The sequence below is a fragment of the Trichoderma camerunense genome, assembly GCF_050948025.1.
Source record: "Trichoderma camerunense strain CBS 138272 chromosome Unknown V8C40scaffold_19, whole genome shotgun sequence".
Lineage (NCBI taxonomy): Eukaryota > Fungi > Ascomycota > Sordariomycetes > Hypocreales > Hypocreaceae > Trichoderma > Trichoderma camerunense.
In genome coordinates this window covers 329,553-355,857 of record NW_028145351.1, presented here as the reverse complement: position 1 = coordinate 355,857, position 26,305 = coordinate 329,553, and the positions used below count along the sequence as shown (strand labels likewise).

General features: G+C 49.8%; 4 protein-coding genes and 1 non-coding gene across 5 annotated transcripts; 2 read left to right on the top strand and 3 right to left on the bottom strand.

Moving 5' to 3' along the window:
- Positions 1-2,466: 2,466 nt before the first annotated feature.
- V8C40DRAFT_282124 (MFS general substrate transporter) lies at positions 2,467-5,054 on the top strand. The gene is made up of 3 exons (XM_083221735.1): positions 2,467-2,928; positions 2,996-3,379; positions 3,444-5,054. The coding sequence occupies exons 1-3, from the start codon at positions 2,605-2,607 to the stop codon at positions 4,581-4,583; spliced, it is 1,848 nt and encodes a 615-aa protein (XP_083069195.1). The 5' UTR covers positions 2,467-2,604; the 3' UTR covers positions 4,584-5,054.
- Positions 5,055-5,510: 456 nt separating this feature from the next.
- V8C40DRAFT_277179 (uncharacterized protein) lies at positions 5,511-7,103 on the bottom strand (the record flags this gene model as incomplete). Its single annotated transcript, XM_083220931.1, has 4 exons — positions 5,511-6,215; positions 6,291-6,479; positions 6,542-6,740; positions 6,805-7,103. The coding sequence occupies 4 exons, from the start codon at positions 7,101-7,103 to the stop codon at positions 5,511-5,513; spliced, it is 1,392 nt and encodes a 463-aa protein (XP_083069194.1).
- A 2,889-nt stretch (positions 7,104-9,992) lies between these two features.
- Positions 9,993-13,097, bottom strand: V8C40DRAFT_254659 (major facilitator superfamily domain-containing protein). The gene is made up of 4 exons (XM_083217871.1): positions 12,301-13,097; positions 12,170-12,214; positions 11,855-12,060; positions 9,993-11,780 (listed from the first exon to the last, which is right to left on the bottom strand). The coding sequence occupies exons 1-4, from the start codon at positions 12,427-12,429 to the stop codon at positions 10,649-10,651; spliced, it is 1,512 nt and encodes a 503-aa protein (XP_083069193.1). The 5' UTR covers positions 12,430-13,097; the 3' UTR covers positions 9,993-10,648.
- Positions 13,098-19,132: 6,035 nt separating this feature from the next.
- On the top strand, positions 19,133-19,233 carry V8C40DRAFT_t184. Its single transcript has one exon. It is a non-coding gene; the product is annotated as a tRNA-Phe (tRNA).
- On the bottom strand, positions 19,230-22,458 carry V8C40DRAFT_254655 (tyrosinase family protein). The gene is made up of 8 exons (XM_083217870.1): positions 21,940-22,458; positions 21,751-21,827; positions 21,599-21,681; positions 21,488-21,535; positions 21,049-21,414; positions 20,835-20,989; positions 20,192-20,777; positions 19,230-20,134 (listed from the first exon to the last, which is right to left on the bottom strand). Exons 1-8 carry the CDS (start codon positions 22,095-22,097, stop codon positions 19,949-19,951), a joined length of 1,659 nt encoding a protein of 552 aa, XP_083069192.1. The 5' UTR covers positions 22,098-22,458; the 3' UTR covers positions 19,230-19,948.
- Positions 22,459-26,305: the final 3,847 nt, after the last annotated feature.

Here is a 26,305-nt window from a genome sequence, read left to right as displayed (position 1 = left end):
CTCGTATTTTCTCTGCAGGTTAGAGGCGTTGGGCTCTATCTGTTGGGAGTATTTCTTGAAGTAAGCTGTGATTAGAATGGTCCACGCAAGCTTGTATCTGCATTCGCGATATCATAGGCTGCAAAACTTCTTCTGCGACATTGATAGGCGCCGGAGAATTCCAAATTCTCCATTGTGTAGTGCATACCGGAATGGTGCGCCGTGATATCACATCGTACAAGCAGGTGCATGCATCATCGTCACCGCTTGACAGGGCTGAAAGCTACTGTTAAGATAAAGACAGTAGGGTAGCCTCACTAAGATAGAGAAGTATATCTGAAGCTATTCATGAGACAACGCATCCTGCAGGTACAGAGTGCAATGATGGATAAAGATGCATATAGCCTATGCAAACTAGTAGTATCATCTGCCGGCAGAAGAATACTATGCATGCTTGAAACTTAAGAAGAAGGTTCTCGCTATCAAATCAACCTAGACCCTGCCTCGTGGCAAAACTTATCGACTTGCAGCAATAACGTTAAAACATGATTGGTGTGTGAACAGGGTCTGTCAGCTAGACCAGGGCCATATGCAAGCCACAGCACCAGAGCAAACGCAAGCATACAATCGGTGAGAGAGAAAAAAAAGAAAGGATTTGCTAAACCGGGTCTTCGGCAGTGCTTCTTAGTTCATGTCCTCGAACGTGCCTTTATGCATCATGACGATAGTAAGAGGAAGTCATGCAGGGGAAACACGAGGTGCGGCTCCGAAGGTCCCCGACGTTGAGGCAGGGCTTACACGGTATGTTTGCTTCTTTGTACAGAGGATTGATAATGGTTTAAAATAGATTAGTATTGCATGTTAAGGCTTACTCTAGCTTCTGATGGATATTGGCTGGTTGCTTCGTTCAGCTCTCTTGATGCTTTTGCAGTTGCAGTTGAAGGATCGGAAGCAAAAGACGCAGCTGTCCCGTCCATCAATTATCTCCACGCATTTACCCGCAAGTGTGCCTGTATCTAACATGTACTTGTAAGCACTCTGCAAGGTACGACGAGATATGGCCCTGTCGTAACACGATCCGGTGACTCGGCCGTACAACACCAACAGCATATATTCTCTACAACTACATCACCAATCACCGCTACCGTACTCCCATCAATCATCTATTCAACCAACCCCTCAGGCTCTAATTGCAACAACTATTCCCCCTACAACGACAAGAAGCCCCCCTAAAGGATCCTCCCGGAAGACTTCTGCCGGCACTCGAGACTCCACTGTTCAGCCCGCGTCCGAGCCCCCAGCCAGAGCAGGTAGCTAGTACGCATTGGCTGTAGTGTCAGGCACTAGCAGCCTTGGTAGCGGTACCTGGATTGCCCTAGCCAGGGGGACACGAAGTGGACTCGGACAGGGGCCCAAACCCAAAGCTTGAGCTCCATCCCGGCCATCTTTCAGCCTCTCTCTCATCCCTTCAGCAGGTGGGCGAATCTCTCTATCCCTCCGTCTGTGGAAGTGCCTGTACGAGTACCTACGAAGTGGGAGCGTTGGCCATTTTGACAACCAACTAACTGACTGTCCCTTTTGTTATAGTCTGATGGAGACGAGAAAAACAGGCTTGTCTTGTCCTCATCTCGCCATCCCGGCGCTGAGACACGAGGGGAAGACGGGCAGAAACACGGCATCTCTTGACTCAATCTTGTCCCGCCCTCCGTGATAGATTCTTCCGCTGTGGTCCAACTCCAACCGTCATATTTCTGTCAGATCGGCGTCGCGATACTTGTACGCGCACGACCTGGATCATCGCCATCGCAGCCAAAACTCGCACAATGAGATCCGCGTCTGTCTGTGCCCTCACAATGGCCAAGCCGTAGGTCCACGGGCCTCTCCTGCAGCCAGCATAACCGGGGCCTTCCTTGGCCGGGCCCCGTTACGGTGCATATTCAGCTCTTATAGATACCGCCATCACCGAGTCCATGACGGTGTTGGGTTTTCATCTGGTTGTAAGATGGCTGTGTGGCTTCTGGCTTCTCATCTTTGCTCTGCGTCCCAACATCTCAATGGTCTGGCCCTCTCCCTTGTCTTGGTCTCTTTCCCCCCACCTTCAACCGCCTGTCTCGTCTCTCCTTGTGTATCTCCTCTTTGTCTTATACCGCCCTCTCAACTCCACGCCCACGCCTGTTTATGTGTGTAAGCCCAGATCCACAGACCATCAAACTCTACCCATGCAAGGCAGCCTCACCGGGCGGCTTGTACCATCCTCTCTCCCCTCTTGCTCTGCAACCCCCCTGCCTAAGCTTCCGACTGGCCAAACCCGCGTCATGCTTGGTTCTTGGCTCAAGCGTATTATCTAGTATAACTCCGGAGCCGTACTCTCGGAGCTGTCAAAAGGCCCACCGTCGCGTCAAGCCCCTTCGTCGTACACGGCACAAATAGATATACGCTCGCTCTTTACCCAATGGGATCACTCCCACTTACGCTCACATCAATTCGTCATTGAATGACTGAGCTGGCCTCTCGTTCAATAACCCACGCTCACTTACAAATAAACGTAACCAACAAAAGCAAATATATCAACCTACAACCAAGTACAAAGCAACACTGCCAAGCAAGCAAAGGAAATCGTTCGCCATGGATCCCACGAGTATCAGAATCGTGAGCAGCTCAACACGCCCACCATCCGTCCATTCGCTCAGGTCCGCTCTCAAAACGCTCGACTTGCCATCCATGCCGCCTACTGTGCCTTTACCGCCTCTCCCGACGTCTCCTTCATCTTGCAAATCACGGACAGCAACGTTTACTATTGGATCTCCCAGACCGACCACTGGGTCGACTAAAAAGAACTCATTTACCTCACTAACATTCCGTCCGCATAAACCGATCAAATACGGAACCGGAAAGTTTTCTCATGTTGAACTGGTACCACAACCAAGCGATGATCCACAAGATCCTCTGGTAAGTCATCATACATTGGTTCACCTGTACTAAGAGTCAAAGGCTGAACATGTGTGTCCATTACTAGAATTGGCCTCAATGGAAGAAGGAATTAAACTTGGCATCCCTACTCTTCATGGCTAGCCTGATAGGCGCAATGAAGACGGCCCTTGTTGCTGTCAATGATGTTGTCGCTACTCGATACCAGGTTTCATATACCTGGGTTGCCGCTTTGACGGCTGCGCCCTTGATGGTATCGGCCATTGCCGGCTTTGTTAGCTCAATGGCAGCGAAGCTGGTAGGAAAGCGACCAGTATATCTCGTCTCATCAGCCTTTGTCTTTGCTGGGTGCATCTGGAACATGACAGCAGACTCTAGCTACGGCTCATGTATGGGCGCCCGAGTCATGCAGGGACTCGGCTGGGGTGCTTTTGACACTCTGCTCATGGAGACTATACAGGATACCTTTTATGTTAGCCACACAAAACCTTGCCTCTGATAATGCTAAGACGCATACTGACCCTAGTGTGTGATAGGAACATGAGAGGAACCTCCGTGTGTCTCTGTATACGATCCTTACTGTCACAATGACTTGGGCATCGCCGCTCTTGGGCGGCGTCATCTCCTATCGCGTTGGATCTTTCGTTACCCAGTACCGCATACTCAGCGCACTTTTCGCTGTTGCTATTCCTATGCTGGCTCTGATGGCGCCTGAGACTGCCTTTAATCGCTCCAAAGCTGCCATTGCGACAACCCCAGTTCTCAGCTTCACATTTCCATGGGAACCTCAACAAACCCACATCGAGCTTAGCAGAGACTCTGCCATCGACTATGTCAAAGAGATGAAGCCATGGTCATTCACAGGAGAAAATATTCTGTTGAACTCGATTCAATCGCCACGAGCCCTTGCTGCTCCTACTACCTCACTCGTCTTCCTCGTCACAGCACTACCTCATTGTATGCTATGGGGCTTAGTTGCTTCCCTGTCTCTGTTACTCTCACCACCACCGTTTAGCCTTCATCCGAACATCATCGGAACTCTCTTGACAGGTCCATGGCTACTCGCAATCGTAATTGTCGGTGGCATCTGCTATTATCGCTCAGCAAACCAAAGCTTCACACGATGCGTCAGTAGCCTCACGATTGCCGGCGGTGCGCTCCTGGCTCTTATTGGTCTCATTTCCTTTGGTTTAAATACCGGAAGTTTCATTTCACCATCCTCATCATCCATCGAGACGCCCACAAACTTTCTCACCCCCGAAGCAGCGCATCAACTCAATCTCCCCCTCTTATCCCTACAACTCGGGCTTCTTGCAGCTGGCGCTTCAACACTGGAAGCTACTGCGCGCCCTCTTCTCGCTCGATCAGCATCCTTCACCGCATCAAGCATGGCCACAGCACAGCGAAGCGTAGGCGATATGCACTCATGGGTGATCATCCTACGAAACCTTTTAGCAGGCGCCTTCGTCCTCACCGTGCCCCATGTCATACCCAAGGCCGGAGGTCTCAAGGCTCTCGTGATAGGCCTCGGAACGGTCCAAGTCGGCATCACAATATTCGTCCTCTCGCTATGGCACTTTTACGAAAAGAGTGTGTGGAGGATGGATGGCAAAGTCATGGGGCTTGTCAATTTGCGAATGCCGCATCCAGAGGAGAGCTTTTTTGATACCGATTGAAGACATATATATCCCGCCCGCATGCTGAACGCACATGAATAAAAAGCCAAAAAAACCCATATACAAAAAAACAAGTAAGAAAAGAACATGTACAACAGACACCGGCAGCCTCTGCCTACCAAAACGGTGAACGAGACAGAAAACGCGCAACAGACAAAGACAAACTTTGGACTTGTACTTTTGTCATCAAAAAAGAAACAAAATCCAACAATTATTCACTTCCACCTATATAAATATGGTCACCTTTTTTTTCTCCTTTGTTTTAGGTATGGGTCATTACGATATCCGGAGATGTGATATGATATACGATATGGGATACTTCGCTGGGAACGGGGAATGGGGAATGGCAATGACAATGGGGAATGAAGAAATGAATCACGGCCGACTTCACTAACGGAGTTATAAATGTCTTCATGATCTTCTTATTATATACTATAGACGGTTGTCATCAAATACCAAATATTGGCTTAACCATCTTAGTGCTTCGTGAACCATGTGTTATGTAGCGTAGATCACTACATCAGAACTGCGAAAGGTTGGAGTAATTATCATGATCATTTAGTCAATTGTCAGTCAATCCGCCGACGTGGCGTTCTAGCTACATAACAATGCCCTACGTAGATATATATATACGTATAAACCTTTGCACTTCCATGCGACTGCAGTCCTGACGAGACAGCTGCTGCCCTCGATTTCGAGTATATAACCTACATATCCACACCATTAAACTTGTATTTCCGAATCAGATGACAAGCATGGGGATAAAAAAAAAAGAAATCAATAATAATTCGCAGTTGCCGGCTTATCATCGCTCAATCATGTTCGTACATTTCCGTAATAAAATAGAAAAAAGAGCTTGGGACGAAAGGGCAGAAGGGTCCAAGACTCCGTCAACCCCAGCGTCTTTCAGCACCCCTAAATCGCTTCTTATAAGGAGTGAGAGGTCTTGGCCCCCAAGTTAGCCACGCGTCTCAGCTCTACATCGCTTCCGATGGTCGCGGAATCTCCGTCATCTATAAAAGATTCGCATCGTCCTAGCGGAGCAGTCATTCGCTCGTTCATGGCAAGGTCGTCTGTATTCCGACGCTCAACCTTCGCGGCGCCACCTTTGAGCTTCTCGCGCGCCCATGCCTTGATGGGATGCCAGCTAGTGACGAAGAAGATGATTCCGTTCCACAGTCCTTGCAAGGGCAAGACCGCCGCTGTTGCGAGGTGGAACGGGTAGGGCGATCCTCCGTCAAGCCAGCCGTGGATGCGATTCAAGCTGCTGGGGATCCAGGTGGCCAACACGCTTAGCGCGAATAAGAAGCTCGTCCTCAAATATGCTCTCTTGACAGGATCGCTGATGTGGAACTTGCCAGTGACGGCTCTGATGGCAGCCAGAGAACGATGTAGTAGGGAAGGCTTAGGGGGAGCCTCTTGAGGTGGAGAGGTCGTAACAGAGGAGTAGTACTGGTTTTCGCCAGCGGGCTGGATTTCGGTTGTCGAGTTGTCGAAAGAAACCTGCCTATTGTTTTGTTGGATAAAGGCGGGCTGAGGCTCGGGGGGTAAAGTGTTGGCGGGAGTATGCGTGACTTGAACTTCGGTAGTGACGGTGCCGTAGCAGCCAGTCTGGGCTGTGTCTGCTTGGCCCTACATGTCATAATCAGTATCAGCTTGACATAATCTTAGACAAGTAGTAATTAGACAAGTAGTAATACAACGTACCGGCTCCACGTCTTTGTCCTTTTCCCTGTTCTTTGACGTGGAAAAGCTCCGTAGCCGGTTTCGCATGCGAAAGACATGCCATCCAACTAAGAAGTAGCAGAGAAGAGAGCCAACGATACATATCCAGATCAGCATGTAGTACGTGTAGATTCGAATAAAGTCCCACTGCTTGTCGACCCAGCACCAGATCTACACAATGACGATGATTAGTCAAAAAAGGTCATCAACCAAAAAGAAGCAAGGCTGCTCACTGTAGCTCCGCCGTAAACACGGCCACGCGGGCTTCTAAGGAGGAGGAGAGTCAGGGCAATGACAAAAGGCCCTCCATAGCAGATCAAGCAGTAAATCCACCAGCGCTTGCGAAACGAGTCGGGGTTTGTGTGGAAGTAAAAGACGAGAAAGACGTTGATGGCCATAGCTAACGACCACCAAGGGTCAGACTGCATGAACCTGTCCCGAATACCCACGGTTAGTCTGATCTTGCTTGTTTCCCCCCGCAACAAGCGTTACTCACATTTCAAACATGAAGCTCTGGGCCTGGCATAGGGCGCTCTTTTGACCAGCATTCACGCCGGCAAAGGCAATGATGCTTGCAATACTGGCGCCAACATTTGATATGCTGGCAAAGACGATGAAGGTGTTTTGCACGTTGCGGACTCGTCGAACCAGCCAGTAGGCGAGGAAAATGAGCATAACAGAAACCAAGCTGAGGCAGCCGCCGATTCGCTCAACGATGACGAGCGTGTGGATTTGGTGGAGAGTCAACTGCTCGTCATCGACCGCGACGGCATCTATGGTTAAATTGGCAGCCATGGTGGCTCGACTCGATATGCCAAGGAAGCTGTGGCATGCGTAGGAGAAGTGGGCAGAAAAGGAAGAGGAAGATGGTTGAGAAGAAGAAGAGGAGGAGGAAGAAGAAGAAGATTTATTGCACCACCAAAGTCGAAATCGAGAGATGTCGCCGAGGAAGGAGAGATGGGGAGAGGAGAGAAATAAGAAGGCAGGGAAATAGAAGGTGTTGGATGCAACAATGAAAGGAGAAAAAGAAGAGACGAAAACAGAAGTGAAGTCCCCAGGAAAGAGAAAAAAAAAATGGCCGTGCAAAAGAAGAATCAAAGGATGCTGCCAGCTGGTGGTGGCTGCCAGACCGAAAGGCCAGAGGTTATGCGGTGGGACAGACACAAAGAAGAAGAAAACGAGGCGAACGGACTCTCTGTTTTCGGGGGAGGGGATTTCGTTACATGCTGCCCTGAAATTAAATTAAAAAGGATTTGAGCAATTAAGAAACAAAGTACGAGAGTAGAGGAGTGGCCGACACCGAAGCCCTCGCCTCTTTGCAGGGCCAGAGGCTGGGCCCGAGACCGAGCCTGAGACCGAAAGTACAAGCAGGGAGTAGCTGGCGCTCAGCATGAATCCGAGTATCAGAAACGAGTTGGAAGAGAGAACAACAGCAACAGCCCCAAAGCAACCGCACGAAAAAATGCTGCGTGTGTCACAGCAGCTGCATGCGGCCGCGGCGGTTGGAGAAGCTCGGCGGTTCTTCAGTCCGAGAGTTGCTGGTGTCAATCGATCGGATCGTGACGGCTTCTGCCCAAGGCGATGCGAGTCGACGGCGGCATCACAGAGACTTGATTATGATTCCAAAAGGGTTCACCACAACACCCGAGGTAAATGATGGAAACAGAGAAATAAAATGACACACAGTGTCTTCCAGCCGTCCGGATACAAGACAGAAACTCAAATGGCAGACGATGGTTGTCAGCCGCAGGACTAGACGGTTAGTTTCAACACCAGATAGCCGGTCAGCGCTGGATTGGAGGGCGGGCGTGAGTGAGATGGGATCGCCTGCAGTTACTCGCTGCCCCTCACCTCAATCGCCAGAAGCGGCTGCGTCATCGCACAGATGCAGGACAAAGAAAGAGAGGCAACGCAAACACGCAGTGGACCAACGCTTCTTGTCTTTTCCCATTTGCTGGCGATGGCGGTGATACAGTACATGTACGTTGTTGTCCCTCTATTGCACTTACACACAGGACAGGACAGACGCAGGTACCACCACAACACTACAGATTACAACACATCACACCACAGACAACAAACCGCATATTAATTGATGCCCGAACTCCTAGACCTCCTCGAGTGTAGAGAGAGAAGAGTCAATAGTTCAGTTTCTAGGTAATTCTAGTCTCTACACCAGTTCCTCCCAGGCGAGCCAAACGAAGTCGCCACTCACAAGGCGGGCGACATGTCCCAATCCAGAAAACGGCCCCATTCTCGAGATGGACTCGTAGCAGCACCGACGGGCGTTTGTGCCCAGCCTTAGCGCCACGCCAATCTGCCTCAACCCGCTAACATGCATCTCTCGTGCTTCTGGTTCTGCTTCTCCGAATTCCAGAGAGTGCCTGTGCCTGCTCTCGTCAGGGGTCAATTCTGTTTTATTATATTATATTACCTATACGATATTCAGAGCCATTTGTCTTACATGGAATCATGCTGCTGCGGTGGTGATTATCGTACCTACTTATGCAGACACCAGCCAACACTGACAACAATTGTGACCACCAAATGCAGCCAAAGACATGCATACATACCGATGGAACAAAGAGCCGGAACGAACCATGACATTCATGCACCGAAAAACACAACACAACACAGCCTCAATTGTAAACGCTTAATCATACAACTCAACGGCCAGAGCGAGAGACACGGGCCAAGCATCAAAGGCAGCGTGCATCCCGAGACAAGACACTTTCCCTCATCAAAAAAAAAAAAAAAAAACGGCTTCAGCGTCACACCTTGTCCCTCCAATCGCAAACCGCAAAGGGGGCTGATCCAAATTGATCATGTTTTTCCTTCTTCGGCAAACCCTACCTGTATTTAGCAAATGCTCTAGAAAAGCCAAGACAAAGCCATTTGATACTTTGTCAGCAATACCCAAACTCCCGGATTCCAAACAATGACTTTTTTACTCCAAGATCCAATCCAAAGATGCGGCAAGTGTGGAGAAATCTAACCGTTACAATAAAGCTGGATTAGAAAATCGAAACCCGCTCTTTTTAAGCCACGTCCGTCAGTGGCAGTGGGGTCGAATGGGGTCTCGAATCTATGATGTTGGTCTTTTTAGTTCTAAACACTAAGATTCCAGCCTCCAACGTTGTCTCCTCGTGGCAGCCTCGTTTTTTCTCGGAGATGTTTTGAGAACCAACCAATTGCTGGAGATGTAACTCGTATTCCACCCTACACATTTTGTAAATCGGAGAAGAAGAAACGTGGTTTTAGATGCTAGCCCCGTTGCTAGGAATGCGCACTGCTTCTGCATTATGCGGGTATCCTTGCTCATCTTCTCGAACCAACGGCCTTTGTTCTCCGGCCTCGAATCAGGCCTCGAATTTTTGACCCAAACACCGCGTCGAATTTTTTCCCTAAACACAGCGCCTTGGCACTCCTCCAAAGTCACATGACTCCCTCTCCCCCCATACTCTTGCTCCAACACTTTGTTCATCCAGAAAAGACAATATCCCAAAAGTAACAAAGATAAATTAGTAGAAAAATCTAGGCAATTGTAGGTCTTGATTCCCCTCTCATCTAAGTTTACCAAGGTTTCACAAGTTGGTCAACGCTTACCGACTTTACTTAATAAGATCCATGGATGGTGCTTCTACCCTCGCACGACACAATATACTCGTACTTCTCCCACTGGTATAACCAACAGTAAATCTTAAATAGATTAAACAACATGCATCTCCCCATTCCATCCTCATCATCTACTTCAACTCCTACCCCTCTTCTCAAAGCCTCACGCATATCCAATAATATCATATCTTGGCGCACAAATCCTCCAGGCTCCGACATTCCACACACGTTCCATCCAAAAGCACGGATACCCCCAAAGCATCCACGATCGCTCTCGTGATCAAAACATCGCGTGTGTTAGGGAGCCCTCGCATACAAAGTCAGTCACAGGGGTATTACATAGACAGCGATATCAACATGCAAGATTGACTCTCGTAAAACGCTTGTCCCATTGCCGCCGCCAACCATGTAGAAAGCTTTTTCGACGCATGATGCCTCCATCCGCACACGTATTATGTACACATCGTATCATCGTCAAAAAGACAAAAACAGGCTCTAGGGTTCTACTCCATACATTCAAAATCCGACATCGTGTCCAAAAAAAAATGTAGTGGTATCCAAAGACGTGATTTCCTAAGTCCCAAAATCCCTATTCAACCAATGTTCATGTCAACTCTTCCACACGGCCTCCTCGGCGAACTGGCTGTTCACACGCGCGTTCCAAAAGACATGGTCGTGAAAAAAGCTCCTCAAAAATGGAGACTGATAAGCAAAAAAGCACCTCCTCAGAGAACGTACATGAAATCAGGGCGCATGTCGCCCAGTGCCTCAATCTCCTTCTGGGTCTTGCCCTCGATCCAGTGATTTCGCTCACCGTTCAACCGCTTCTTGTTCTCCCGGCTGAGCAGCGTAGCCATCAAGATGCTACCGCAAAACACGCCGATGAACATGTAGCCGACGATGGTAGCGTGGCCCTCTAGGTAGCGCGGAGCGTGGAAGTAGATGTTGCTGCTCACAACACCGTTAATGTTGCCCCATCCAATGACGAAGCCCAGCACGATGCCGCGCTTGTAAACACCCTCGACGTTGTTGGCAACCCAGGCAATGGTGATGGGGATACATGGGTAGATGCCCAGTGCTCCCAGGAATGTGCCAGCGTACTGCACGCCAGGGTTGGTCGACGCCATCAACATAATGAAGCCGGCAATGCCCACGAGTGAGATGCAAATGTTGAAAATGGCTCTCTTCTTGATCTTATCCGACCACAGGCCTGCTGCAACAGTGGCAACGGCGGCTACGGCATAGGGCGGCACGCTGAGCAGCTGGTTTCTGATGACTGCAGTCTTGGTGGTGAAGCTCATGTTCTGGATGATGGAAGGCAAAAATAGACTGAAAGAGTACAGGGGCATAAGAGGGCCCATGTAGATGAGCATGCCGGCGTACGTCTTCCAGTCCTTGATGGCAGCCCAGAAGTACTCCATCTTGAAGGATTCGTGTTCAGCAGAGCTCTGCTTGTCCTGCTTAAGACGCCACAGCACACGCATGCGATCCTCCGGAGACAAAAACTTGGCCTCGTCGGGGAAGTCGTGCACGAAGAAGAAGGAGAGGAGGCCGACGAGGATGGTCAATGCACCCTCGATGATGAAGATCCAGGCCCATCCAGCGATGCCTCGCTTGCCGTCTAGCTTCTCAATGGCAGCCGCAAGGAGACCTCCAAAGGAGCCGGCCAACGCGGCGGCGGAGAAGAAGATGGCAGCGCGGACACCGAATTCGTTGCGCTTATACCAGCACGAGAGGTAGTAGTTGACACCGGGGAACAAGCCGGCCTCGGCGGCGCCGAGGAACCATCGCGCGGCCATGAGGCCAGACCAGTTCTTGACAAAGCCCATTCCAAGCATGCATGCGCCCCAAACGATGCTATTTTTTTTCTTAATTAGATCGCCGAACAATCTGAGGAACACGGTACCAGGCGGATGTATATGGCCACTTACATGATGACGGGAATAAAGATGGAGGGGCGGGATCTCTTGAGCAAGAAATTGGCCAGAGCCTCGAAAATGGCATAGGAGATGAAGAAGATTGTGAGAGACGCATTGTACTGAGACGTCGACATGGGAATGTCCTTGGTGAGGTTGGCTACCTTGGCGTTGCCGATGTTTGTGCGATCGAGGAAGCACATGAGATACAGAAGAGTGAGCTGGGGGAACCAATTGTTAGCAGCTTGGCCGTTGTATCAAGCGCCCGTGATTGCTAGCGACTCGGGATATCCGGTTGCGTTTCAGGGCACAGCGGGAAAAAGAACGTACCCATGGGATGAGGACCAAGTCTAGCTTTCGTAGCAATCGCCGTTCCTGTGAAGCCATCCCCGTCAGTAAATGTCATCCTCACAATGCCTTCAACGAAGTCCCAACAGCGAACAAGGGAAAGAAAAACTCACATTTGCTGCCCTCGCCTCATCGGACAGGCCCGCATCCGGGTCTATGATCTGATCATGCTCGATGGCAATCTGCTCGACCTCGGAGTTCGAGATGTTGTCTGCGACCGGCACCTTTTCCGTGTCGCTCATGATGGGCAGAATCTTTTTTTGAACAAAACAGAAAGCCTCCACAATAAAAATAAAAAGGAAATAAAAAAGAAAAATAAACTATGATTTACAGAAAAAAGACAAACAATGAGGAGCCGCAACCTCTCACAGGCCTTAAGCGAGAAAAAAAGAAGAAGAAGACAGGAATTGGAGAGGGGTGGTGTGGCCTTGGACGACAGGGAAAACACCTTTTGGGGTCCCTGTGCTGCTGATCCAAAAGTCTTAGACAAGACGGGCGGCAACCACCGGGTCTCTGGACTTGTTAAGCGATTTATACAAAATGGGAGGCAGACAGGAACTGGAGCGCCCTTTCGGATACCGTAAACCGATCCCGGGGAGAAGAAGAGGGAGGGACAAGGAGAATTTCGGAGGATAGGGCGGGAGTTAATGTATGTTAGCAACGGCCCATATATACTCGTGGCATTAGCATGCGTGTAGAGTAGTATCAATGTAGAGTACGACTTGGGTGTACAGTACACGACGGGGGGATCCGCAATTTTAGGAGCCAAAGCCCGAATCAAGGGTCGGGAATGAATGTGGTATGTAGTATGTAAGCCAATTGAGGCAAGGCTGTATGATCAAAGAGGTGCGAGGAAAAGGCTGGGGGTGGGTGTGACGACGACGACGATGGTATCCAAAAACGAAGAGCTAGGCAGGGATCATGATGCGGGGAGAGAGGCCCAGAAGTTTAGCTCAAGGGTGCACGAGTAAGGAAGAATGGCCAGGATGATAGGCCATGCGGAGAAGTTGGGTCCGGCATGGCCATGATAAGGGGAGCTTGGCTGGTCACGGAAGGCGTCGCTATCATCTCTTTCTGGGGCAGCGGACCGACACGAGGTATGGATACAGAATACAGAGCAAAGAGAGTTCTTGGTGTTTTGGCTCCCACCCAACCGGCGCGGGTTCTTGAAGATATCCCGTGCATATTTCGCACATACCCGGCGTCGTATCGACTGTGTCTGCTGCATGGCGGTAAGCAGCGGTCACCATACAGTTACGACGTCTTTGGTTGGGTGTTTCCCAATTTGAATGATATTGCAATTACACACTTCGGTTTGTCACCGAAGGTCGGTCTGGGATCTTGGTGTTGGTGCCATCCAAGTGGACAAAGCTCGAGCCGCGGTAGGATAGCGGCGGTTAAAACGCCACCAGTTGTAGCGACACTCTGTAATCCGAGTAATGACTGGAGCTGGAGTCTTTCCCAATCCGTCTCCCTCTGCGTGCCTTATGCTGCTGACAAGTTCCATGACATGACGGGGCTGGTTCTTGGACCGAATCAACGAGGATTGGAGTACGGGCGCCCCCCTCACCACAGACAGGGCCCTCCGTCATAAGTGGCTGTTGATGCCGGCTGTTCTCCATCAGCTCCGCCTTGACCCCAAACTGATGTGCATCCTTGTTTTTGGACTAAGGCGTTAGTGACCATGGAGAAGTTTGTCTGTGGGGCTTATAACGGATGCCAACTTGAACTCTCCACTCTCTTCCCCCAGACGATTACCGATGGCGACGGACGAGAGGAAGCAGAGGGGATTTGCCTGCCTCGAGTCGGGGTTGAGATTGTACCTGTACGTTACTCGTACACATGTGAAGAGACAGTGTTATATGGTTGGCAGAGAGCTACCTCGTTCATCTCTTGTCACGTCTAGTGTGAGGCCCAAGCTCCAAACCTTGTCGACTTGGAATGTTCATGGGCCGAAGCAGAGGCCGCGATGTAACCCGGGTGTTTTCACCGTACTCGCACTATTGCTGATATTACAGCACAGTACACCGCACACAACATATCTCGTCCAGCAGCACGTTTTTCCTAGCGCCAGGCAGAGCAGCAGGCCACGAGAATCAGGCAGGGGCAGTTCGCCATTTGGCCCAATGCGCCATAGCTCAGAAGCCGTAGAATCTTCGTTCCATCAAGCCCTGGCCCCCAAGAGGCCTAGACCAGAGTCACTTGGATCACCCTCAGCCCAATCAGCGCATTGAGAAATGCAGAAAAAGCGTTTGTTGGGTTATTGCAAGGCTCTTTGGCACGATTCATGCTGCTGCTGTCTCCAGTCCATGTCCAGTCACTGCTCATCCTTTGCTCCTTTCAGCAGGCCGTTTCCGAAGCACCCGAATGGCGATCGGGAACGGGAATCTGGCTGATGTCACAGTTGCACCAAGATGAGCAAGAGCCGCGCAAGATGCATGTCCACGTCCGTGCTTGTCCTCAAACTGTCTGCATGACATGAATCAAGAGACTCGAAAACAAAGCTGGAGCTGAAGCTATTGATCCATTTACCCCACGCCCGCGGCCGTCGCCACTAAGATAAGCGATGGCTTTAAGCGCAACGTGCTAATTTGCGCTTGCGAGTAAGTCAGTGCAGTCGAGTAAAGAGAAGAGCCCAGATTCTGTGTAGACACTCGATATGCTTGTTCAAAGCTGGCGTCAAAGTTAATTGGCTATACGGGACCCGTGGTTTGTGTGCAACCCCCTTCCATGCCACGTTGTGGCCGCGCTCCCGCCTGTCTGTTGGATGGCTGCAGCCAAATCTCATGCTTTATGGGACGGAAGTCGGGAGCACAGGGACGAAATATGTCCGAGGGCCGCCTCGGGGCCTCCATGCATTGGAAGTGAATGAGCAAGTTGTCACTGTATGATGATGTGGACCAGCGAGCACGAGCATGACTGTGATCTGATCGGAGCAGAGTTTTTTCTTTTTTTTTCTCCTTCTGCCAAGTTACCAATAACGTTGAGCAGCACAACAGAAATGAAACGAACAAGAAGAAAAAAAGATGGAAACAGCCCAGGCAGAACATCTGCCGATACTTGTTGCTTCCATTACTAATGTCCGAAAAGGAAGAAAGATTAACTAACGGCGATAGTTGCCTTGGTCCGACAAGATCCAACAAAAACTACGTTAGCGTTCGCGTGGTGGCTGACTTCAAGCTTGTTTTTCCACTGCCTTCTTTTTTTTCGCAATTATTTCCATGAGTTCTTCCGCTAAGCCATCCAAGAAAGCGGGGAGCAGATCTTCATCTGCCGGCGCCAAAATTGACTCGGCCTTTGCTCGCCCGAGTCGCTCCAATTGAGTGTCTGAATCCGCAGCAATAATCAGCCCGCATCTCCGATTCACTTTATGCCAAGCAGCCCAGCGGCAGCATTACGCGGAGCAAATCCGGGGTCCGTCTCTTTGTGGTTCTCTTCAGCCCAAAAATTACAAACTCCCTAGAGTACCAATAAATTGAAAGATAAAAGCAGATGCAATCAATCCTTTGCCACTATATCAACAGCAACGACGCGCGCCATCTGGATAAAACAGACGGCGTCTGGTCCTAGTGCTGCAGCCACGTACGGGAGTGCACATGGACATGTAAGCAAAAAGGCGCCCGACAAAATAGAACCATTCAACCAACACGCAGCAAAACAGCGCCAATCTTCGTCTCCCCTGCCCATCTCGGCGATGCCGCATATCGACGGCTGTTCGTTTAAATTCGGCCAAATTCGCAAATACTGTACTTGTACTTACTGTACACATTCACTACTTCAGAATGGCGTCTTGACAAACAATACACTATCCCTGTTCTGTTTGCCGAGATGGCGGATCTGGCAGGTTTGCTCAAAAGCTTCTTTTCTAGCATTGGAATAGAATGTCGCTTAAATCCAATACAGCCACGTGGAACCCGTCGACTATCGAATCCTCTTGGTTGCTCTGTAACTCATATCACAAGAGATTATCGGTGCGGCGTCAACGTTGACGATCCAGACCACGCCTTGATCCGCTAGTAGACAAAGCCTCTCCCAAAATCCTTTGCTCGGCTCTCAACAGGAAGCCCGTGGCCTCGTCAACAGAATCTACTTCATACTTGTTCCACAGACTGGATACTAGCTGTGCCAAGACAACATGATATATGATGCTAATTTAGTGGTGCCCAGATTACATGTGTAGGCCGCCAGAGCCGTGGCCGTCGCACCGTCTTATTCATGGCCCGCTTCTCCGGTTGCACCAACCTGTTTTGCTATCAACTGTTGAGGAATCACTTCCTCCGCGGACTCGGGCTGAACCATCAGACTATCAATTTCGCTCAGCCTTCAATCAGCTTTCATTCAGCTGTCTCTATAATGGCCGAGGGGTCTGTGTTGTCGAGGTTTGAAGGAGTTTACCACTGACCCCTTTTCACTCAGCGTGGTACAACAGCCTGCATATTCAAGCATGGCCTAGCCAATCCACCAATATTTTCAGAACCAATAGCAATATATGGCATCCCTGAAAGCTGAAAGCCACTTAATTCTTTGTCGTAGCTCAACATGCAGGCCATTCTGAGTTGAGCTTCGGTCGGTCTCCTTAGGCGCCTATGCGTGATTAGATGAAAAGGAGAACAAAGCACGAGCCTAACATCTTAATAACACTTATTTGTAACAGTGCCTCAATCTATGCATCCAGCATGTAAGCGTCTCATGATACACCGCGTTAAACACGTAGTTGCTCCGTCAGCGGAGCTTTTCTGTCGTGGCCAATGCTGTGAATACTTCTTGGCAACGGCGAGCCACCTACGACTCAAGGCGATTTCCCATGATAGATTCGGAAGATTTTATGCTTGAATCCTGCCATGTGAGCTCACAGTCAATGCATAACTGGTCTTGGATGATGCCAAGTGCGACCATTGTATTGGAGTGACAGACGAGAGTATATCTTGAGGACGCAAGGCAAATAATTAAAAATTTTCAACCTGGACGCTCAGACGACTTTGCATGATGCGACTAATATGGTGATCCAACTATCAGAGCGCTTTAAAATGCATCAAGAACCTTGAAGGGCGCGCCTTGTTGGTCGTGGTCCGTGTCCAAGAGGATCAAGCATCATCACGGCAGGCCACATCCGTAGTGCATGACGAGTTATGTAACTCCCATTCAACATGTTACTAAATACAAGTACTATCTCAGAGCATCCTTGTATTGTCTGGTTATTCAGGGCAGAAGCGTATGTCGGTACGCAAGGCAGCCGCTTCGGCAATTTGCAGTGATGAGGGCGGGGGATATCGGAACCAGGGCCTAGTTTCTTGACAGATCTTTGCGAGGTAGTTCGTCGAGATAACAGAGTGTATGTGCTAATGATGTGGTGTTTCCGACTTGTATGCTGATTTATACTCGTTTGAGGATTTGGAAGAGGCATATTGGGGTCCGTACTTTGATGGGATTGGCAGTAGTATGGCAATCCCTGGTTTAGTCTTTGGTATACGTAGCCGCCTACTTCAAAGAATCTTATCATGTGTTTTTGTTCATAGTGACTTTTCGTCGTCATCGTCTCGATTGCCATAGACTCGTGTACCTATGATGAAGTCCAGCTTTAGCCAAGTCAAGCATTTCCGTCAATGTTCCTCCCCAATGACCAAACTTCTGGCTCAGCCGGGTTATCATGGCATAAACCAAGTTTCCTGAAAAATATGTTGCAAAATATATCACCGAACTATGACATGGTCACATCTTCCCAGATGCTGGAAGTATGGTCAACTGGCGAGTTGACAGCCATCTGGAACCGACAGCGTGCTACACTTCTGATAAAGAACTCCATTCGAATCCGCAGCCTCCAAATCCCAACACCCATCAAAACGCAAAGCCATATAATTATCAAAACTGTGCACACCTCAACACAATAAATACTATTAACCCCCTTCGAAATCCGTTCAAACGACCCCGCCAAGCGCACCGCAAAAGTCGTATCGTTCAAGCACACGAAATCCCACACCAAGAGCACGATATTTCATCTTTCCACTCACACCTATTCAGTATCTCTAGGGCGAAACCCAAATTTCTAATCGCTTCTACTGAACATGATACATCTTGGCTTAGAAATATTGAGATCAATCCCAAACGGAGGGAGCCTGAAAGAAGTTTGCAGTGAATCACTGGGACAGTCCCAGTGAAGTAGGTTGCAAACTGACAGGCCTAGAAATAGAGTAGGTATACCATTGTGTCTAGAAGCTTGTGAATTCTTTCATAGAATATATTTAGAACTCTAGAGCCTTTCAACTCTGCACGGAAGATCACATAAAGCGTAAACTGCAATGGAAGCAGGCTTCCAGCCAGAATGAGTTGGCAACATACATGTAGATGGCCACTTTTTGCCGAGCTGCTTAAGCAAGCAGCCTTTTGTTAAGTTAATACAGAGAAGTGGAACTAAAACCTCCAGTCAGGTAGTCACATAGTTGCTCAAACCATCCTGCATCTTTCATCTTTCCAAGTCCCAAGTGATAACCAGGCGGACTGGCTTGTATCATAGATCCGAAGGCTAGATACCTCTCTAGTCAGCGTACAGAAGCAATTTCCAACTGTGACAATCCTATTGATAAAGCACCAATGTATTCACACATTGACAAGTAAAATTAATCAAACACACCAACGACCGAATTCTCAATCCCCACATCAAAAACGCATCTCATTTCCCACATCTCACCATCCCAATACCAACACCTCGGACCAAAAAAACCCATGTCTCACCAACATTGGCATTCATCAAAAACAATCCAATGATCCAACCACAACACTCCACGGCACCATCTCCACAAAATGAAATTTCTTCCAAATCCAATTTCCCTCAACACATCCTCAAAGCCAACTCTGCAAACTTCATCTAAATCATCTCTCCATTTTTACCAAACTCAGTGTATTAGAAGCCCCACGTATAAGCAGTAAAAAGAACCGACAAATCAACTTGCGACCTTAGCTCAGCTGGGAGAGCGTCAGACTGAAGTCTTCCAACTCCAGTCATCTTAATTGACATCTGAAGGTCGTGTGTTCGATCCACACAGGTCGCATGTTTTTTTTGTCCTTTTTCCAAACTTTACTTCTCATCTTCTTCTTTTTTACTTCGCTCTCACAAACAAAGCCGCTTCAAATAAGTCATCCTTTGTTAAAATCCGAGGATATCTCACGTTCATACACACGTGCATATATGTATCCAAGTCTATTTCCACGACGACGAATCATTTCAGACGCCACGCATGCTTATTAAGTTCACCGCGTGGTGGCGTCCACCACGTCCCAATGCTTAACTCGACATCAACTCACCCTCCCCTCCCCGTACATATATATATATAAGGTAGAAGAAATTGTCAATACTCAATTATCGTTATCCTAATCCTTATTCAAAACAGCCCCTCGATCCCTCTAAGGACCAGAGAGCATGCCAGACAGAACCAAGGCGCGCGCAAGCGCGAAAACTGTAATGAGAGAGACCTACACAGAGGGAGTGAAGCATTATATACAGAAATACCCCATATCGTCAAGCCAGAAAAAATTAACAACCCTCTCCGGGATAGAGCTTATAAAACCAGTGTTGCCACATCCACAAGGTGAGAAAATAAAAAAAAAAGTGAATAGTTCTCGGGGTCAAAAAAAAGTCGTATGTATATATTCAAGCTTCATTTTGTTCTTTAATTTCCTTCACACACAACACGCCAAAATCACTTTAAAATAGCCAAAAATTATCGTTGCAGCAAAATCGAAGAGAGCCGTAGCAGCCCTATTCGTTTACTGGCCAGGGAGGCCGGTGGGGATAGGGAAGCGGCGTCCACGCTGGGCAGCCTTCGCACGGTGCCTTGAGCGCTGGCCGTACTTGGGGAGCTGGTCGAGGGCGCTGGGCAGGGTGACGTTGGCGGTCTCGAGATCGATGGCAAGGCTGGGAACGCTCTCGAGGGGAATGCTCTGTCCGTCTTTCTACACAGGGTGTCAGTAAAACTCTATACCTAAAGCCGGTGTCGAATAGCAACTTACAGTGAGAATCTCAACTTCGATATCGCTGGAAAAGGCCTGGACGGCGTTGCGGCCGCCACTGTGCAGGAGGCCCTCAATGGGGTTGTCGACGGTGAAACCACCGTTGACCAAGCCCTCAGCAGGGAGCTTCATGACGATCAAGCTGCCAGCCTTCTGGCCAGCGACGTAAACGTTGATTTCGCAAGGACGAGTCGCAATCTCGGTGACGTTGACGGAGATCTTGGCAAAGTAACGGGTCTTGATGAGGTCGGAGGCGCGGACCTCACGCTTGCCAGAGGAGTTGGGTCCGTACAGCTGGTTGATGATGGTGGTGACGCCGGACTTGATCTGAGCCTGGGTCTTGGACCAGTACTCGATGCCCTTGTAAGAGTAGCCCATGCCCTGGATGCTCTTGACGGTGTTGGAGGTGTGGAACTGGCCGTTGGCCTGGTAGAAAGGCTGCAGGGGAGAGTTGGGGGTGATGGTGGCTCCGGTCTTGCTGTTGAATCGGGACTGGCCCTTGTAGGAGGCAGTGAAGATGGGCGAGTTGGGCATGATGGCCTCCCAGAAAGCCCACATGCGGTCGACGTTGGAGTGGTGCATGAAGCTGTAATCCATTGTTAGTTATTTGACGCAATCTACCTTATATGATTTCCCAACTTACAACAGAGGGTCGAATCCAGAGTAGTCGGGAGCAAGGAACTGGTTGCCGCAAGCACCGTCCCAGTGGATGGCGTTGTGGATCTGCTCAACATTGATACCAGGTCCGCTGGTGGAAGCGAAATCGGCAAAGTTTTGAGAGTTGGTCAGAACGTCGTACTACGCTTCGTGTTAGTAAGAGCGCGCAGAGACAGAAGAAAAAGTCTAGCGACACGTACAATCCAGGACTTGTAAGGGCGAGCAGCCAGGTTGGCGTTGGCGGTGTTGGGGTAGTTCTGCTGAGGCGAAGGGCAGCGAATGGTGTGGTCTTGGCCTCCGCCGGTGAAGTCGCCGTAGGAGCCGGTCATGGCGATGTGAGGGTAGTAGAAGGTTCGCAGAGGGTTGGTGTAATCAACAGACTTGGTGCCGCTGCCGTTGGGAACGTTGATCTTGAGCGTGTTGGGGACAGTGCACGCAGGGACGGTGCTGTCGGCAGCCCAGTCCCAGTAGGGGGCTCGCAGGCTGGCCGCAGCCGCCTGGTACGTGGCGCGAACTGAGGCGGGATATCCATTGGCGATGCCCTTGGCGATGGAGACCAGAGCTTGCTATAAGGGAAGAAGAGGTCAGCCTTTTTGCCCCCCTTTGCGAGCACAGATGCAAGACACAGGATCACCATACCTCGAAGAGCAAAACATAAGGGCGGTGCCAGCTGATGAAGATGTCCTCCTAAACAACGTGTTAGAAGAGAGCCGACGGCAATTGTTTAGCTCAATGGATAAAGAAACATACACCGTGAGGGCAGTATCCAACCCAGCCGTCTCCGGTCTTGGCTCCGGCCTTGTTGTACTCAATGTACGGTGCGCCGTGGATGCCTAACTGGTGTTACTAAAAGCTCCGAGAGTCATGTCACCTCGCGGGGAGGAAGAAGAAGGAAAGCTTACCGGCAATCTGGAAGAAGCTGTAAGGATCGTGGGAATCCAGCTTGGACATGTTATACATGGCCTGAACGTAGAGATCCCTATTACATGCAATGTGAGCCCCCGAACCAATTCGTCATATCTCACGTCTCCATGCGGCTGGAACATCCAATGGCTCATTTGTATTGGGCAGAGGGGTTCTCTCTCTCTTACCATTGCGGCCCCGATTTGACCAGGTCATTAATATTTTGTCTCAGCGGCACAGCAGCACCAGAAGCGACGGGAACACCAACGACGGGGATGTGTGTCGTGCCCTGTGCGAGTGAAACGGCGGCAAAAGCCAGTGCCGTGACGGAAGCTTGCAATAACATGATTGCGGTTTGGGGGATTTTTTTCTAAAACAAAAAAACGAGTGTGAGGGTTTTAGGGAGGGTTAAAAATAAAGAGTGAACGAGGAGAATCGCGAAAGGCAAGAGGGTGGATAGAATCCGAAGCGAGAGACAAGAAAAAAGAAGAGGCGCGCCCCTTGTAGAAAAGTAATGGAATGAAAGCGAGTTCCCTTCCCTAAAGCAAGGTCGGTTCTTCCTGGGTACGGGAGGTGTGAGCAAACGACCGGAGGTTGGTATATATAACTACCAACAGAAGCGTATTATTATAATACCATGTACGGTACGAGTAGGTAGTAATAGGGATAGAGCCGGTCAGGGGTGGGCAAAAGCAGCAGGCTTGACGTTTTGTATTATTTTATTTGCTTTGGGCTTCTTGGGATTAGTTGCCGGATCGTCCACCCCACTCACACGAGCAACACAGGGTCGAATCCTACAGAGATACATGACTGGTACGAGTACAGCATGGCTACTCGTGCAAGGCGCCGGGAACTCGGTAGCAGGCATGCTGATGGTGGGAAGAGAGAGAGAGTCGATGATGGCTTGTTCCTCGTGCTCCACGCCGTTCGTTGGCTTGCCTTGCCCTCCCTGTTCAGCATGACATGACCGGCCTCCATCATCCCTGACTGCTGTATTCTTTTTTCGTCTCTTCTTCTTCTTCTCTCATCGTTTCAGCGTCCCACGCGGCAGAGAGAGCCAGTACAAGCCCAGTACTCGTAACCTTGTCAAGGGAGGGAAAGCGAAAGGGATGTGGCCTCCTTCGTGGAGACACTTTTGGAGCAGCGCCACGCCGGGCTTTGGGGGCTCCATTCACTCCAATCCAATCCCATCCCATCCAATGCAAACAAAGTACAGTCCCGGTACAGTAGCATCAGGCCAGGGCTGGACACGATACGAGGCCCATGATCCAATCCCACAGCTTCCCAGCCCGGTTCCAGCCTGGATTGGGGCTTAGTGCCAGGGCCCGGAACAGGCGCCGTCGAAACGTCCCAGGCCAGAAATGGGAATTGCCAGGCGTCCGAGGAGATTTCAGGGCAGCGGTGGTGTGCGGGGAGGCTCCATTGTTTTCTTCAAGGCCCAGAGAAACAGAAACTTGGTCGCCTTCTCGCGCGCCAAAGATCGGACGGACGTGACGGGCCTGGGCTGGGCGCGATGAGAGCGATGCGCTGGCCTGAGACACGGTCGCCGGCGAAGCGCCGACCAGCTTACGGCGTGCTTTGGTATGTACAAATAGACGGCCCTCGTACCCGTCCGTACAGTTGGCGCCTGGAAAGGAACGTACGATGTCGATGCTGATCTTTGTTCAGCTCTTGCTTGGCTCTCTCCATTGTTGTACGGAAATAAGGCTCATATCCCAATGCATGCTTGAGTGTTGAAGGGGTTTTGCAACTCCCTTGGGCATGGTGCCGAGAGCCGACAAGTCCAATCATGACAGGCCAGGGATACTGTAAGCCGAGAGCCATTCAGGGAGAGACAATTGCATTGTTAAGTTTTTTTTTTAGTTTATTCCCGAGCCAAAGCTTGAGTTATGCTTGACCGTGCCAAGCCGTAAGCATTAGCAGTAGTGTGTCGTAGGTAATAGCAAGAGAGCAAGTCTTCAGCTCTGGTGGACTCTCTTCCATAGCAGCAACAAACACCAAAACAACCGAATGGCATTCCTCGGATATACGTGAATGGAACTCTCTGCACATGTAACTGTGCGGTACTCGTACTCGATGCGCGCCATCCAGCTAGCAGCGCAGCCACCGCATGTCGGACAGCATGGATGGAACCTTGAACCTTGGCCACGGCAATGCAAGCGATGGCAAAGGGCGGGCATGGATGGTCACAGCGTTGCGTTCTCCATCTCCGCCTCACCGTCTATCGATCCCATTGATGTGTTTGTTTTGTGTCGCTATGCTTTTTTGTTCTCGTCATGTTATGCAAGCATGTGATGGGAACCGGTAGGGCGTATTGTATTAGTCGAGGGAGAAGCTCAGCTTCAGCTCCAGCTCTAGATTAGACCCGTAGATGCCTCGACTGAACTGAACATGCTCCGATAGTTGCAAATTTAGCGCGATTGCAGCATGCAGTGCTACTCTGCCGCATCGCGAATGATTCGATTCCACTACATATCGGCCGTGCGCGTGATAATTTTAGAAGCACAGAGTTAAAATTGTAAAATTACCTACTCGTACCTACGCACATGCAAACGCAGCGTGGTGGCGCTATTCTGGGCTTTTTTTGGTTTTGGTGCCTGGTTGGGTCTCGGGACCGGCACCGTCGGAGGGACCGATTTTTTTGCACAGACTATCAAGCAATAGTTTACGGAATCGAAGCTCCAGAGGAAGATGAAGACACTGGATGGCGTTTTTTTAATTTATTAAACCTCGAATGGCGAACGGCAATACGAAAGAAAAGGATTGCCATCTGCAAGCATCATCTCTGTTCTGTTTGCTTGTTGGCCGTAAAGGGTTATCCGTATTCTGCCATCTTCATTGTTCGATTCCATCTATCCGTACCTACCTATGAACAGCCCATCTAAGGTAGCACTGCTAACACTAGACTCGAGGGCCAACTGAATCATGCTACCTTGCAGTCAAGAGTTCGCACCAACTGAGATCCGTCACCGTCACGCTAGTTGAATCAAGATGAACTTTCTTTCCTTTCTTTTTCTCTCTTCGTTCTTGTTATAACACCGTCGCGTGTACTCGCACTCCGCAGTTTTCCCCCCTACCGCGCTTGTCTGAGACAACAACCCACGCCAACCGAACACTAACGGGCCAAAGTGGCTGAACGATCTGAACCCAGGCTGTCATCTGGGAAAAGCCCTGTCGTGTTTTTCCCGCCAGTGCACTCGTAGCGAAGTTCGTTCATTCAATCATTTAGTCATTTACAGTCAGGCGGACGAAGCCCTGCATCACCGCCCCTTGGGGACTTCGCCGGCTTACTCGTACCAAGATTTGGACAAATCATGACCATTGATTGGGATGCTCGTGTCTTTAATGGTGAACAAACATGTAAGATCCAGTGAATCTCAGGGGAAACAGCGCGGCTATGCAGCGTCATTGGCTGCCTCTACTTACGGGGTACATGTAACCTTGGGATTCCATTGCCCTGAACGGACTGAGCCGCTGCCAATTGGCTGCAATCTCGCCCACGGGCATGAAACGGGAATCCCGCCATTCTCAAAACTGATCCCAGCAGGGCCACATGCACACCCATTGTAAGAAACAAGTAGATACGGAGTAGCACTCGCAATGTTCCGTATTGGGGGCCCTGTCAGCTACCCATAAAAGACCCCAGGGACCGTCAATCGCAATCAATCATCTAGAAGCCCGCTGGAAAATAAAATCTCCTGGCCTCTCTTCGCTTACGGTTGGCCATTACTCCGTACCGCCGATTAGTATTACCCCATACAATGGAGAGTCCATGGTATAGTTCAGTGATCTCGACGATGCATTCCATATTGCAGTCATCGGGAAGCAGAGCTCTCACCCTACAATTGAATACACACATCTGATCTCCTATTACTCCGTACAGCACTAAGCAATCATCCGAGCCTATCCATGTACAGCAGGTCCCAGTGCATAAAGGGAAAGCCTCCTGCTCCCTCAATGCCTCTCTCCCCCACCCGCTTGGACAACAAATACGAACTGACGAAATTGCGTGTAACAGAATTTCAACCCCCCAAACTACTAGGTAGGTACCTCCAATGCATGCAAACCGAGATCCCAGCTTCGACATGAAACTTATTATTACCAATCGCACATCCTCTTTTCCAGTCATCTCGCTGCTTTATTTTTGTTCTTCTTCGTATTTGGCGGTTCCGAATATGGTATCAATCATCGCATCAATCTCCTCCCTCGAGGAATAAACCCCACACAGGCTGCCCTACTTCGCATGTACAAGCTGAACTCTATCACGAACAACATGATCACCTTTCAGCTGGACAACGTGCATCCAACCTATCCCGCTTGTAGCTTCGTCAACTCCAATCTCATCCCGATCTTATGCACAACTACATCAACAAGACCCAGAAAAATATAATGGAAATTACTACAGCTGCCACTACCCCTCACGGTGGCAAAGCCTTCCCGCACCTTTGTGTTGTTGTTGTTTTCCCTCTCTCAAGCCATACTCAATCCCTTTAAGCTTACATCGTATTACCTCCATCCCCTCCGCTTCGTGGCGCCTGTAGTTCGCCCAGCTTC